Below are 15,772 nucleotides of genomic sequence, written 5' to 3' on the forward strand. Positions count from 1 at the left end.
TTCTCAAAATAAAAATTTATTCAGTAACAAGAACGTTGAATCCGCACCCTGAAAACGCAGTAGTTCACATTTAAAAACAGCCGAACACCTTTGTCGGGCAAAAGTCTATGGTACAAGCCACTCTTGGGTGGGTGGAGAGCAAAGGTCAAGGGGCAGGGGGAGGATATGTAAAAACGAAAGAAAGAAAAGACGACCAGCAATAAAAGGAGGTGTTTCTCCCCCAAGCCACTGCAGGAGGGCTCCAAATTTGCGAAAGACACCCGCAGCCACCATCACCATAGGACAGGGCTGCGTTTAGAGAGAGAGAGAGAGAGAGAGAGAGAGAGAGAGAGAGAGAGAGAGAGAGAGAGATGGATCAAGACAAGAGGCCACAGCGCTCTTGCCAAATTCTCGACCTGAAGTGGCTGAGACAGCCTTGAAGGCAGCTCCCCCACCTCCCAAAAAAGGCACCAAGGCCTGCTATCAGTGCGAAACATGGATATTTGGATTCCACAACAGGGCTTGTTATTCCAGTAGGCACAGCCCATTTCACAGCCAGTTTATCCTGGGCTGGGAAATCAAGAAAGCGGCAGGTGTGTGGGTCTCCCCTGTTTGGTGGCCTCCTTTCGAGGTTTGAAGGGATATTCCCCAGCACAAGCCATTGGGGGTGGGGGGAGTAGCATCACTCCAAAGGGGGCATCTAATGGCGACTTGGAGAGTTAAGCAGAGTGATTCCCCCCACCTTCAGCCCTTTGGCTCTGGACAAGTGTGTCGAGATGGCAACTTTTTGTGGATGGGGGAGAGATCCACCCAAGGCTGAGTTGTTTGGTTGGGGGGGAGGGGGAGGAAAAAGCAAAGCCCCCAGAAAGGGGAGAGGCATCGAAGGAAGACAGAACTCCCATCCTGCCAATTTAAAAAAATAAACAAAAGGAGTGGTGGTTTGCCAGTTTCGCGGTTTAGGGTGAAATCATTCTCTTACAAGCCAGGTGGGTTTGACACACACACACACACACACAGAGAAAGAGAGAGCCAGCTGACACTGGGAGATACGGGGAGGGGGATAAAGAGTCAGCTGAAAGCATGGTACAGAAAATATTATATATATTTATATAGATCTGTTTTGTCCACATAATAAGCAAGGACCCAAAACACACACACACTCACACACACACAGAAACACCCACCCAGATCTCCACACCCCTCTCTTTGTGCAAGGCTCAACAAAAGCTCACAGTATACAGCTAGGTCAAAGAGCTGGAAACTGGGAGAGGGGAGAGTTGCTGCTGAGATGATGCTGAACATTTTTGACATTCGCAGGGCAGCCCCCCCCCAAAAAATGGGAGGGGGGGGGAGAAAGAGGGGAAGACGCCCTGAAAGAAAACATCAACTTTATACATTGGAGTAAGAATGAAAATGCCCTTTTTTTTCTAAAACAGAGAAACAAACCAACAGCCATGCTTTGAACCAGTGGTATAGTTGTTTTTCTTCCCACAAGCAGATCTGCATACAGAAGAACAAAACTCGCCAACAGCTACGATGCATTTCAGCAATCCAGTTTTGATAAACGTGGCAGTTTGGGATCGGTCACGGAGTGCAAAGTTGAAGAGCAGGGGTTTAATATTAAGAGGGGGACAGAGATGGGGGGATAGCCCCCCCCCCAACAACAACAAGAAAACCCCTGGCAGAGATGAGATAGAAGGCACAGATTTGGCTTCCGGAAGAGGCCTCAATGCCAACCCTGGATTCTGAAAGCAATGGAAGGTAAAACAGCTCCTAGTCCGACTTGGGGCTCTGGCAGAGAAGTCATCAGAAAGACACTTTGCAAAAACCAACACACAAAATCCCGATTTCCGGGAGAACTGCGCAGCAAAAGATCAGGGCAAAACATCTTACGCTTACAGCACCCTCTGTTTTGCAAAGTTCACAAGAGGCCTGGACCTGCAGTGGGGAAAGGGGACGAGGAAGAGGAAGTCTAAGAGGGAGGCAGGCACACACTCCTCAACAGCCCTGTGAGGTCTGAAAAAAATAAAGTAAATCCGCCTGGAATTTAGTCACAGACGATTCTCTCACATTTGAGAAGCATCCATCTTTGCTGAGGCTTAAAAAAAGAAGCAATTCAAATGTCAACGTGCAGTGATGATAGCAGCCACTTTCCACTTTGGAAGGGATATTTGACTGACAACAAGTTCCCCTGGCTAGTTTTAGGGGTGTCCTTTCTCTCTTACCTGCCGGAGGCTTGTGGGAAAGCAGCCCCCCCCCAAATATATCTTTTCATGATATTCTCCTATAGTGCAACATTCGCCAGCCTGTTCTCCTAAGAGAAAGGGTTAAAACGGCCTACTTCTTTCTCATTAGGAAGCAGGGTTATTATTCTATTCCTGCAAAGATTCCTGGGTGCATCAGAAAATGGGAGGTGTCAAAAGACTTCTCCATAAAAACATGGAAATTTAGAGATGCTAGTTTGGGACCACAGTTTGACACACGAGGTCTTGGCGCACCACAGAACTCAGCACAACTGGGGCGTGTTATTGAGGACATTTAAAAAACCCGAAACCCTGATCTCCAGAAAAAATAAAATGTAACGGCACACATGTGTGCGCAAGACGGGGAGTGCATTGGCGCGCAGGGGCAACAGATGTCCTTGCTAAAACACCGGACAGTTGTGCCTTGTAGACAACACATTGGGAACAAGAGGATCATGCAAGCTGAAGGTTTTCTTTGCTTTTCAGAGAGAGAGAAACATGCATACATTTGGCACAAGCTGACAGAAATAATCACCTTTTAAAGAAAGAAGTAATGGAAGAGAGGCAAGTGTCAGAGAAAAGGGAAAAGGAGTTAAGCCCATTCCAGAAAGTGTTTGCAGATTTGCCACTGGTTAACCACAGAGAAAACGATGTTAAATAGTCAAATCCATTTTCCAGTTTGCAGAAGAGATGCCTCATCGCCCCTTTCCTCTGGGACCAAAACGAAAAGATGCTGCTGCCCCCCCATGAGTTATCTACATGAGCACTGTTATGTACAATGTAAGAGACACAAGCCTTTCCGCAAGAAGCGTCAGGGAATGATGGAGAAGAACACAAAGGGTGGGGGTATATATTTGTATAAACTAGTCAGCTTCTGGATTGTATCAGACAGAGCAGGGAGAGAAGGCCAGGCAATTTCAGGACTGGGGAAGGAGGAGGAAGGGGAACCAAGAAGGGGGGGCTGGGGTGGAAGAGGAGAAAGGAAACAGATGATATGGCCATATTCTTGAAAAGGCCCACAGCTTTATTCAAGTAATGAAAGGGTTAAACCCCTAAAAAAGAATGAAGTTTGTTTTAAGAGAACACCCCTCACTCCCAATGGTCTTCCTTTCCCTCCCAATGGTCTTCCTTTCCCTCCTGTCTTCCATTCTTCCTTCTGCAACCCCATCTCCCACAAAATCTGTAATTCCTTTAAAACAATAAAAGCGCATCTTTCTTTTGGCCCAATGAAAGAGAGCATTTCAGATATTTTTCTTCCCTTCTCTCTTTTGTTTTAAAGGAGGGGTGTTCTTTTAAGACCAAAAAAATAAAATAAAAATTTAAGTGTTGAGGTTCGTTAAGGGTTTAAAACTTTTTTTTTTAAATTAAGGGGGAAAAAATGTGATCTTGCAGTCATTTGCACAGGGGGTGGGATGGGGAGAACCATGAAAACCAGCCACCTCAAAACCCACATGCAACAGAAACAGTAAAAATAACGAACATATAAAAATTAAACCAATAAAGTGCATGTTTCAATATATATTACATCTGCCCCATTTGGAGAAAACACGACGAGGGTGTTGCAAAATAAGTCAAGTTGTTGTGGGGGGAGAAGAGGGGGGAGAGAGAGGGCTGGAGTTCACATGGTGTTGTACAACGGGTTGGTTGTTCGTTTCCTGTCATTTGCCTTTCTCAGCCTTCTGGGCGGTCGAGTTCTACCATGCTGGGGCCGGGGGAGCACAGCCAACCAGTGGGGCGGGTGGGGCGTCGTCGCCAGCCCTGGCAGCGGGGCCTCTAGGGGGCTAGTCAATTTCGCACCCGGAAGCTGCTGGGCTAGGCTGAACTCTTTGGCATACTGCGCAAGAGGCCTCTCCACGGGGCTGCTGAGGGCGATGGACTCGGCCGCCATCTTGAGCTGCTCGACAAAATGTGCCGTGGGCTGGGGGGCGGGCAACGACAATGGGGCAGGTTCTGGCATTGGCAAAGCTAGGCCGCCCTGCAAGAGTGCTTCCCCGTGGCCGGAGGGGCCCCAGAGTGATTCCAGAGCGGCTGGCCTGGCGCTGGAAGGGAAGGGGTTCCCCGAGGGCAAATCGTCTTTTGACAAGTTCAGGCCGCCCAGCTTCGCCAGTGACGATGAGCGCTTCATCTGAGAAGGGAGCGTGAGGCCTGCTTGCTGGGCCCGGGCCTCAAGGTCCTTTGCCCACTGCCTCACGGTGTCCCCCCTCAGGTCTCTGATGCGGTCACTGCTGGAGCTGTGAGGAAGGCCGTAGCAAAGGAGAGGTGTGGCAGCAGCCCCCACAGTATTGGCACCCGTGCCCACCTTATGAGTGCGTACGTCATAGTCCTCTGGGCTCCAGTGTGTCAAAGCGCCCTCGCTCCTCCGGCGCAGAGCACCTCCCCTCTCCTCAAAGGCAAACTGTCCGTTGCCAGCATATCCCCCCAGAGGGGCTGGCTCAGGGTCAGTGCTTGTGCTGTCCTGAGTGACCCCCTGCAAGCAAACAAAGGGCTGGCGATTGGAGGGCGGCGGCGGCGGGCACCTTGCCCGACTCGCAGGAGGAGAGGTGCGCATGTCGGCCGGTCCTCTGACAACATCTTCCCCAGGGCTACCCAAGGTAAAAATGGCCTTCTTAAAGTCTTTGCTCTCTGGCTCGGAAGGCCCCGGCTTGGGCAAGGCTCCCGGGGGATTCTGGGAACACAAAGCAGCGTTGCAGTTTTCGTCCACCGCCAACGAGGTGGTGGCCATCTTGGTTTCCTCCGAGTCATCTCGCGTGTGGCCCCTTTCCAGCCCAGTGGGGCTGGGCAACCTGACCGCGTGGGTGTACTCTATGATTTCAATCCTTTTGGGAAGCAGAAGGCCAGGGGCAGGGAGGCTGTCCGGGATTTCCAGAGAAACCACCAAGCGGTGCTCTCTGGCCAGCCCCTCCAGCTCTGCCAACAGGCCATCTCGTGGGGAAGAAGACGCCGGCGGCATTTCGGGGGGCTGTTCCAAACCAGCCCCAGTCTCTGCGCCCCCAGCTCTTGAGGCTACCTTCTCCCCAGCGAACTGGGCCGGCTCGTGAGATGGCTCTTCGTGCTTCCCCTTCGCTGTGGGGTCGGCCACTGCTGAGGATTCGATCCTGGAGTTCTTCCGGATGGGTAGCAGGACCACAGGGGTAGAGTGTTGCAGCTCCTGCTCTTGCCGCAGGCGCTCCTCAAACTCCAGGGTGGCACGCCGTACCGATCCAGGACACCATTTGGGCCCAGGGTTCGGATGGCCCTCCGCAGAGTCTTCTCCCGAGTTGCCGCCGTCTTCTGCATCCAGCTTACAAGAAGGCACCGGCTGGGCTGAAGCGGTTTCTCGGTCCGGTTTCAAAGGCTCGCTAGCCGCCTCCTTCGGGACCGAGCCACTGCCTTCGCCCGGCTCGGCTTTTCGAGGCTTGCTTTCCCAGGCTGACTCGGCAGCGAGCTCGTGGACCGTGTTTCTCTTCGACACCAGGACCGGATTGTTCAAGGCGTCCGTCTTCGCCTGTCCTTGCCCTGCCCCCTGGCGGATCGATTCGATCTCGGTGATGATGTCTTTCACAGAGATGGCGTTTTCAGAGTGAGAACGAGTCAGGCCGCCTGAACGGCTCGGTTCAGAGAGCTTTAAATTTAAGAGAGAAAAAGAATGGGTTAGAATTTTACAAATAAAATGCTCCCCAACGTTCAGCAAGCGTTTTGACAGAATATTCTGTAGTTCACCACCTTTCTAACTTGGAGGGGAAACAAATGGGGTGGCAGTGGATTCTGAGGGCAGGGCCCAACTTCCACCGCTGTGTCCCCAGGGCTCCTCACCCTGCTGGCTGCCACATTCAGAAGCCTCACAATGCCCCATCAAACTCATTCTGGATATCTTAAAACTTGGCGGACAGTAGCATGAGGAATTGAGGAGAGCATTGCTGAGTTCTGTGAGCTGCCCCCCTCCGAAATCCCCCTACTTCAATGGCCTCTGAGTGGGTCATTTCGCCTTAGTTCCAGCCCCATAAATATTCTGCTCTTTCCTGCCACTGTTCCGATGTCGTTTGCTCCCTCATCCCCCTCTTGCACTCCCAATATTCAACTCTTCTGGCAGGGGCTCCTATTTTCAAAACACTCGGCAGAAAAGCACCGCCCGCCGCGCGTACCTTCAGCCGCTCCTCCTCCACCGAGGACCCCTCGGACGGCTGCGGCGAGTTGTCCGAGGAGTTGCTTCCTTGAGCATCTTCTGTGGGGTTGGAGGGCGATAGCTCCAGCCCCGACACTTTGGAGAGACCGTTCCTCCCGCCCCCCTGATCCTCCGTCCTGGAGTGGGAACAAGTCCGTGGCCGGCTGTCCTGAGAGAGCTCCACAAACTTCTCCAAGGCGCTGAAGAAGTCGATCCGGTCGGCGCCAAAGTCCGCCTCCTCCGGCAAGGAGGTCACAGGAGGGGGGCTGGGCGAGTTATGGTTGGAGACGTCCTGCAAGCAAGACTCCAGCTCTTCCATGGGCACCAGGTGGATGTTCCCGTCTCCTTGCTTGAGGGCGTCCTTCTCCAAGTCGTCCACTGCCAAGTCCGGGAACTCTGCCGCTGCCCCCAAGGCCTCTCGCTGCTGCAGCAAGGCATCCGAGACATTGCAATTATCCAGGGGGAACTTTGAGTCGTCTAAGCAGCAGCCGGAGGAGCACCCGTTGATGTTATTCAAGTTCAGCTTGTCCTCCATCTGCTCGGTATTGAAGTCTCTCGTGGTGATCTCTAGCTGCACCACCCGCTCGATGCTGCACAAGTTCCCGGCGGCATCGGCGCCCAGATGGCACAAGTGTTCCGTGTGCGGACCGGCGGTCATGGGCCCAGGGGACATGGGCACGTGGTGGTGGCCGCAGGAGGTCTTGCTCTCCGAGATCTGGTCCGCCGACGTGGTGATCTCCTTCTTGCTCACCTCCATCCCGGACTTGCCCATGGGCTCGTGGTGGTCGGAGAGGTCGCTGTCGGAGTGCGAGCGCCACAGCTTGTTGTGCCGCTGCTTACTGCGGGGAAGGAGATAGGGGGAGAGAATCAGCACTGGGTTCGAAAGCCGCTCAGACAAAAGGCACGAAGGGGAAAAGGCAGCATGGGGAGAGCTCGCGAGAGGGGACGGAAGCGCTGCATTTGAGATGGGGTTAGCCCGTGATCGGCTCTCCTGGTCCCCCAAAACAACCAGAGTTCTGTCCCAAAGAATGAAGGGGCCTCCATGTATTATGCAAATTGCCAGCGTTGACTCACTCTGTGCAAAAGCAGGGACACCTGTTGAGCTGGGAAGAGGACTCTGGAGAACAGCTGGTCCCCTGCCGCTGACAGCACCCTTCCTGGAAGCAGAGCCAGGACTCAAGAGTCATGCGATTCCACTGTATCATACAAATCAACAGTGCCTATTAAAGGGGGGGCGGGATCCTCAGGGCTGGGGGCTGAATGTGGCCCTGCAGCCCTCTCCATCTGGCCCTCAGGACTCTTCCCAGGCCACCTCCCCTTACTGCCCCTGCTTGGCACTCCCTTCCTTGAGTGTTTCTGCCTGACTGGAAAAGTGCCCTTGAACTCTGATGACGGACAGAGGACCAGAGTTGCACAATTCTGTTGGAACAGCTCTCAAGCTCTAATATAGCCTATTGGGTTGGGATCCAGGAGGAGGGAGGTTGTTTTTTGCCCCGCAAAGGGGCTCTGCAAGCACAATGCTCGTCAGGCACTTGCCGTCTCTGGTCAGATGCTGGTTTTGTTCCTGCTCGGCCACCTGTTCCCAGAATCGTGCCGCTGCCACCGGGGACACGGAGGCCAGCTCTCTTCCAGGGAACAAAAACATGTTGTTGCAGCTGATGAGAAGAAGGGCAGCAGCCTGGCTGCTGCGGGTGTTTTGTGCCGTCTGCTCCACAGCTTACAAGCTCTGGCCCCTAGAGGGAGCACGGACTCCGTCCAAAGCCAGGGATGCTGCTTCCGTCCTCCCCTTCTCAGTGCAAGCTGTGCATCAGAGAGGGTAGCAGCCCTCCTGATGTAGCCATGCGAGAGGTGACAAAGGGGAGGCGTGTCAAGCAGGCCGCACTCCTCCAAGGGCCACCACCAGTAGGTGGCATGTTCTCAGGGGCACAAGAATCGGGATCACTTCCACTTTAACTGTGGCAGGGTTGTTGAGAAACACCGAAGTTATAAATATCCGGGGCTTTAGAGTTAGAAGTAAAGGCAAATAAGGGGAGTTGATAGAAGTACATGCAATGTTTTCTCCCTCTCTGTTTTTGTTTTTATTATGCATTTTGTGATTTTATTTTGTGACCACCCTGAGACCTGCAGGTACACAAATTTAATTAATTATAATACCACCAGCATGGATGGCTTTTAAAGGGGCTTAGACAAATTCTTTGGACGATAAGGCTATCAAATGTTACTAGCCAAGGTGGCTACAATCTGCTTCTACCGTGGAAGGCACCACGCCTCTGAATATTAGCTGCTGGGAATCACAAACGGGATGACTGTTGCTGTTTCGCTCAGCTCCTGCTTTGGGGCTTCCCATCAGGACACCTGGCTGGTCACTGCCAGAACAGGATGCTCAGCTGCATGAGTCACTGGTCTGACCCAGCAGCCAGTCTATTGTGAAGTTCTTGTTAGGTTTCTAAGGAAAACCCCACAACTTGCGCAGGGAAAAAAAGAGACAGGGAGTTTTGGGAAGAAGGATGTCCAAGAGAATAGGAGCAGGATCTTGCTGGTGGGAGGGAATGTGGCTTGACAGTGCATCAAAAAGCAGTTGCTGCTGGAAAACCCCCTGGCCCCACAGCCCACTCTCACACCCTGGCAAAGGTGTAACCCAAGAACCACAATCTTCCCTTCACAGTCAGGCTCTGAAACCCAAGAGCTAATCATATGAATGTGAATCAGCAAGTGATCTGCCCCGGGGTGAGCAGCGATGGTAAACAAGGCCGCAAGGCAGGGGTCAAGAAGGTTTCTCCGGACTACAGTACTTTTAGCTGCTGGTCAATAGCTGCTCATTGTAATGGCTACATACTGCCTCCCGTAAGAGCACAATTATATTTACCATAATCACCATTTGTGTGCTCAAAGCAGCCTCTACAATCTGCAACAACCAGATCAGCGCTTCTTGAGAACTAAAGCATGCATGCACACCCCACACGGGTCATGAATACTGACAAATGACATATTAAATCCTGAAAGAACCCCAAAACACAATATTCCACTCTTGCAGATTTGTGACTGAATTACGGTGGAGGCAGCTGATGACTTTCTGCATGTATTGGCCTTAAATTATGGCTGCTAATCTTTTTAATTGATTTTGTTGGTTTTTCTGTAAACCACTTTTGAGGTGTTTTTTTTAATACAATCACACGTTTTGTGAAATAAACAAATAAACTTTGAATATCACTTGCTGGGGAACATGAGTTGGGGGGGGGGGAGGAGACTGCTTTGGGAGGCTTCGCACTGGGGCATCTGGCTGGCTGCTGTGAGAACAGGATGTCAGACTTGGTGAGTCTTTGGTAAACATCCACAAGTCAGGTTCCTCTACGCTATTCACCTTTGTGGTTTGAAGGTAGCGTCCCCGGTTCACTATTTAGATTACAAGGAAACATCCCTGGGAAGGTGACCCAGAAACTACAACTAATCCAGAATGCGGCAGCTAAACTGGTGACTGGGAGCAGCCGCCGAGACCACATAACACTGGTCTTGAAAGACCTACATTGGCTCCCAGGACATTTCTGAGCACAATTCAAAGTGCTGGTGCTGACCTTTAAAGCCCTAAATGGCCTCGGTCCAGCATACCTGAAGGAGCGTCTCCACCCCCATCATGCAGCCCAGACACTGAGGTCCAGTGCCGAGGGCCTTCTGGCGGTTCCCTCATTGCGGCAAGCCAAGTTACAGGGAACCAGGCAGAGGGCCTTCTCGATAGTGGCACCCGCCCTGTGGAACACCCTCCCATCAGATGTCAAAGAGAAAAACAACTACCAAACTTTTAGAAGACATTTGAAGGCAGCCCTGTTTAGGGAAGCTTTTAATGTTTAATAGGTTATTGTATTTTAGTATTTTGTTGGAAGCTGCCCAGAGTGGCTGGGGAAACCCAGCCAGATGGGTGGGGTATAAATAATAAATTATTATTATTATTATTATTATTATTATTATTAGGAATGGTGTTTGCCCAAATACTGCCACACCTAACCATTATGCCATGCCAGCACCTCCTTGACCTCAATGATTTCGAGAAGAAACATCCACCTGCTGTTTTTGCTTTTTTTGGGGTGCTGGTGGTGGTGGGGAAAGGGCATTAAGAACATAAGAAGTACCTGCTGGATCAGGCCACTAGCCCATCTAGTCCAGCATCCTGTTCTCATAGTAGCCAACCAGATGCCCGTGGAAAACCCACAAGCAGGATTCAAGCACAAGAGCAACACTCTCCCCTCCTGTGGTTTCCAGCAGCTGGTATTCAGAAGCATTTCTGCCTGTGGAGGCAGAATTTAGCCATTGATAGCCCTCCCCTGTGCCTCTTGGGGCAAATTTGACATCGCCTAATACAGATTTCAAAAGCGCATGTTAATAAACCCCTTTGTCCACATCAGGATCCCATCATAAAATTGCTCAGGAAAACTTTGGTGAGCCTCGGAACCACTCATTTTCTATGCCTCAACCGCAGTGTGCAACAGGGAGATAAGCTTTTATTAGAATGTTTAGTCCTACTAAGAGTAGACCCACTGAAGAGAACAGGCACAACTGATTGTGGCCCATTAACTCCAACAGGTCTACTCTTGAGTAGAGCGTAGTTGGATGCATCTCAAGGATTCCAGGCCTGTTTTGCAGGCTTGTCGCAAGGATCACGGCTGAGATAACTGTGCGCAAAGGGCTTTGAATGTTTGAAATGTGGTTTATAGCAACTGCCAAGTATTGGGGTTTTGTTAGTTTGTTTTGGATGGGATTCTGCGATGGGCCCTGTAGAATCTGCATTGCAAGCACCTCCCAAACATTAAGAAGTTTGGGCCAGTGCAGATAACCTGCTGCTAGCCGCCCCCCTGCTTGCCATGTGCCACCCCAACACACACGCACACACACTTTTCAAAAGGCCCAACATCCACAGCAAAGCCACCTGGAAACCACGTGGCCGTGAGCTGGGATCCCTCTGGCAGGACAAGCCGTCTCTCTCTCTCTTTCCGCTCTCTGGAGGTCACCCGAGGACACACATGTGTACAGTTGGAAGGGGGGGGAGAAGGAAAACACAGACACATGACATATTGAGACATCTTTTCCCAATCAGATGATGGGGGTCTCTTGTTACAAAAACAACCCCTTTGGTTTTGCATAAGAAAAGGAACTTGAGAAGGTGGGGAAGGGGAAGCTGGGGGAATCTGCAACACATAAACAAACAAACAAACACACAGGCCCCTCGAAAGCCAGCCAGAAAGCAAAGTTGTTTTGCTGTTTGGGGAAAGCAGGTTGTGGGGGAAACACACACACACACACACAGAGTGCGCACAGCTAAAAAGCCTTTTAAAAGATGACCTAAATTTTAATTCATTCCTGCTGGGGTCACCCCCCCCCCCAAGTTCCCCCATCGGTTTCAATGACCAACAGTTCTTACTGACTTTGTTTTCATCACAACTGATTTCACTGCATCCCAACGTATTTTTTTGGCAATTTATCCCATTTAAAAAAAATGCTTTGATTGCTCCCCACTTTTTTTTTTTTGCAGAAAAGGGGGGTAAAAAGATATTCAACTAAGCTAAAAACTATGCCTTTGTGCTCTTCCAAAATTCCCCCTTTTTTTTACACACACACACACACACACAAGGAGAGAGAGAGAGAGAGAGAGAGCGCTAATGCAGCTCCAAAAGTTTCCTGAACTTTGCATCGAAGAGAGCAAGGATTTATACCATTTCTGTGTGTGAAAGCTGAAATTCAGAAGAAGCCAGATGCTGGCATTCCATGAAACACCCTCTGGCCCCCAGCTGCCCATTGTCAGGGACGCTGAGGTGCTGTCTTGGCTGTTTCGGACTCACCTGGCCAGGAGGATGCCCTGATACTCCTCTAGCTGCCGCATGAAGCTGGGGTTGGGCTTGGTGACGGTCCGGCGCTCCTTCACGTAGTCGTAGGCCCGGTCGAGGTTCCAGCCATACTCCTTCATGGCGTAGGCAATCACCGTGGAGGCTGACCGGCTGACCCCCATCTTGCAGTGAACCAGGCACTTGGATCCGTTCTTCCTGCAAGACGATCAAGGGAAAGGGAGGGGGAAAGAGGAGGGTGACCCAGGTTCCCAACGGAGTCATCACTGAAACGGCTTTGCTGGGGAGAGAGTGTTTCACAGGCGGAATCAACAAATGCCATATATCTATATCAAGACCTTGCAAAGCTGGTGCCCTCCTGATGTTGTGGACCAAAGCTCACCTCAGCACCAGTTTGGCAATATGTGTTTTGTGTGTGTGCACATACATACACACAATATATATCTGTATCTCTCTCCATGGGTCATCAGAGTAGATCCTCTGAAACTGGCAGGCCTCATTCACACACATTTAGACAAGTTCTTGGAGACAAGGGCTATGCGTGGCTATTAGTTCCACAGTCAGAGGCAGTGATGCTTCTCAATCCCAGTTGCTCTTGTGCTCAGGTCCCGCTTACTGGCTTCCCATAATGGGCATCTGGTCGGCCCCAGTGAGAACAGGAGGCTGGATTCAATGGGCCCCCTTTTGCCTGACCCAGCAAGCTCATCTCATTCTTATTTAAGGGTTCTGAGAGCTGTTAGGAGGAAACACCCCCCCCATCCCAATTCTCCTCCCGGAGCTACAATTCCCATTCTTCCCTATGAACAGGGATTGATCGTCAAACCGCTCTGGGAATTGTAGCTCTGTGCAGGGAAATCGGGGGCCTCCTAGCAATTCTCAGAGCCCTCAACAAACTACAGCTCCCAAGATTCTTTGGGGGGAGCCACGGCAGTTTAATGGGGCATCAACGTGCTTTAACTGTAAAGGCTGTGTGGATGCCTGATTATCATCTTCCAAAGCAACTACTCTATTCCGAACTTAAAAATGGAAAGCGTAATGCCGGTGGTCAACAAAAGAGGTTCAAAGACTCTCTCAGGGCAAATCTAAAAAAATGTAGTATAAACACTGACAACTGGGAAACACTGGCCTGAGAGCGCTCCAATTGGAGAACAGCCTTTACCAAAGGTGTCATGGGCTTTGAAGACACTCGAACTCAAGACGAAAGGGAGAATTGTGCTAAGAGGAAGGAAGGCATCTTTGGCAAACCTTCACTGTGATGAACTCCCGCCCGGAAACCTATGTCCCCACTGTGTAAGGACGTGTGGATCCAGAATTGGCCTCCACAGTCACTTATGGACTCACTTTTAAAACCCTGTTTATGGAAGACAATCTTACTCAGCTACAAGTGTTCACCAAAGAAGAAGACTGTAAGTCTAGCGGTGGATACAACCCAGTATCTTTAGCTATAGGCCCACATGCTATATGGATGCAGACATGCTTTTAACATTAAGATAAAAAGGGAACTTGCTTTGCTTTGGAGATGAATTTGTAGGTGTCGTTCCAGTAAGCCAGGAGATCTGTTGCCTCTTCGTCGTAAACACGGATGTTGTGGTACTCAAAGACGCCAGGGAAGAAGTTGTCGATTTCTCGGGTGACGTTCAGAATGTACCGCACCCTGAAGCCAAAAGGGCAATAAGGCTGGTTAGACACACACACACACACACACACACACACCACACAGTTGTGTTTCCAAAACAAGGGACAAAGTGGACAAGAAAGAACTCCTTGAGGTTTAGCAAAATAAAGAAAATAAAAACCAGGGGTGAGGAGATTCCTTTCCACCCCTAAGAAATGTCTAAGAATCATAGAATGGTAGAGTCGAAGAGACCCCCAAGGGTAATCTAATCCCCACCCTCACAGCTCATAAATCCCCAACACACGGCCATCGGACCCCTGACTGTTGTTCTGGTCCACAGCAGCCAAAATGGGACCCTACGGATGCTGATGGACTTCCAACTCCCAGCAGCCCCTACAGGCAGCAGGGTCAAATGCCAGGGATGATGGGAGTCGGAGTTCAGCAGCACATGGAGGGCTGTGGGTCCGCTGCCAAAGGGTTAAAGTGATAGAGCTGATTCCTGGAGTGGCGAGACAGGCCACAGAGAAGGAAATGGCTCCCAAACTGAGTCCTCCCAGATGTTGTTAGACTCCTAATAGTCAGGGGCAATGGATGCTGTAGGGCACCACCCTGGATATCCCTGCCTTGGTCTAAAGACCCCCCCCAAGCAACCAAGTGGAACTGGGGGCCATCACTGGTTTTTTGCCCTCTGCTGGGTGGGATGAAGGACACTTCACGTTCTGGGACTTACCCTCTATTCTGCAGATCTTCCAGATTGGAGGCATTCCACTCTGAACCCTGCGCAAGGGGAGAAGACAGGGTGGGGGAAATCAAATCACGTCAAGAACAGGGCAGGGTGTACAAATGGAGCAGGGGGTGGGGGGTGGAGTGAACAGTATTGGGCAAAGAGCCCAGGGCTCCTGGCTGGGAAACGGGAGTGTCAGAAAAGGGGAAAGGGAACCCCAGAAGAGATGTGATGGATCAGGCCAATGGCCCAACTAGTCCAGCATCCTGTTCTCTAATGGCAAGCAGGACCTGAGTCCTCTCCCCTCCTGAGGTTTCCAGCAACTGGGATTCAGAAGCATCGCTGCCTCTGACTGTGGAGGGCAGAGCAGAGCCATTCTGGCCAGCAGCCATCAATAGCCCTCCCCTCTCCTCCATGAATTTGTCCACTCCTCTTTCAAAGCCATCCAAGTTGGTGGCCATTGCTGCCTCCTGCAGCAGGGAGTTCCACAGTTCAACTACTGTATTTTTCGCTCCATAAGACGCACTTTTTCCCTCCTAAAAAGTAAGGGAAAATGTGTGTGCGTCTTATGGAGCGAATGCAGGTGGGAAAAGCCCCCAAGAGCTGCACACACACTTCATGTGGCTCTTGCGGGCTTTTCCCCAAGGAGAGAGAAGGGCACCGTCTCCCACCTCGTAGAAAAGCCTGCAAGAGCTGTGCACTCTTTAAAGAGCTGCTTCTAGCATGTGTGCGGCTCCTGGGGAAAAGCCTGCAAGCGCCGCACACACGCTCCACGCGGCTCGTGAAAGGGAGCACTGAGCAGAGCCTGGGATGCATACAGGCTCTGCTCAGTGCTCCTTTTAAAAATATTTTTTTTCTTGCATTCTCCCTCTAAAAACTAGGTGCGTCTTATGGTCAGGTGCGTCTTGTGGAGCGAAAAATACGGTAGGTGCTGTGCGGAAAAAAGACTTTCTTTTCTTCCAACATTCAGCTTTGTTGGATCTCCAGGTGTTACAAGAGAAGACGGGGAACATTCCTCTATCCACTTTTGATTCCGCTGAGAGAGTCAGGGCTGAAAAGGTGTGTCGTCGTCTTACGTAAAACTGCTGACTGATGCCTGGCCTGTGCATCCGGCCAGAGGAGGGTGGGTGGGAAAAGCCCCAGAGCTGCTGACTCATCAGCCAGCGCAGCCTCGCGAGACGTGCCTTGGCACCAGGCGAGCTCAAACATTTCAGTAGCCCAGTGTTTACACAGCTTGAA

General features: G+C 51.1%; 1 protein-coding gene across 7 annotated transcripts in view; it reads right to left on the reverse strand.

Annotated features, from left to right (window-relative positions):
• The window catches only part of SSH2 (slingshot protein phosphatase 2), a 122,568-nt gene continuing 106,796 nt past the window's right edge, over positions 1-15,772 (reverse strand). For 5 of the 7 annotated variants that reach the window (XM_083587417.1, XM_083587418.1, XM_083587419.1 and 2 more), the window contains 5 exons: positions 14,540-14,586; positions 13,702-13,848; positions 12,192-12,392; positions 6,344-7,202; positions 1-5,823 (listed from right to left, as the gene is read on the reverse strand). In XM_083587417.1, the coding sequence (XP_083443543.1) occupies positions 3,841-5,823; positions 6,344-7,202; positions 12,192-12,392; positions 13,702-13,848; positions 14,540-14,586 (3,237 nt within the window). In that variant the 3' untranslated portion in view covers positions 1-3,840. Of the gene's footprint in view, positions 5,824-6,343; positions 7,203-12,191; positions 12,393-13,697; positions 13,849-14,539; positions 14,587-15,772 lie in introns of all 7 variants that reach the window. The other 2 variants (XM_083587416.1, XM_083587415.1) reach the window with 1 other exon arrangement.

This window comes from Podarcis filfolensis, assembly GCF_964270895.1.
Source record: "Podarcis filfolensis genome assembly, chromosome: 15".
Lineage (NCBI taxonomy): Eukaryota > Metazoa > Chordata > Lepidosauria > Squamata > Lacertidae > Podarcis > Podarcis filfolensis.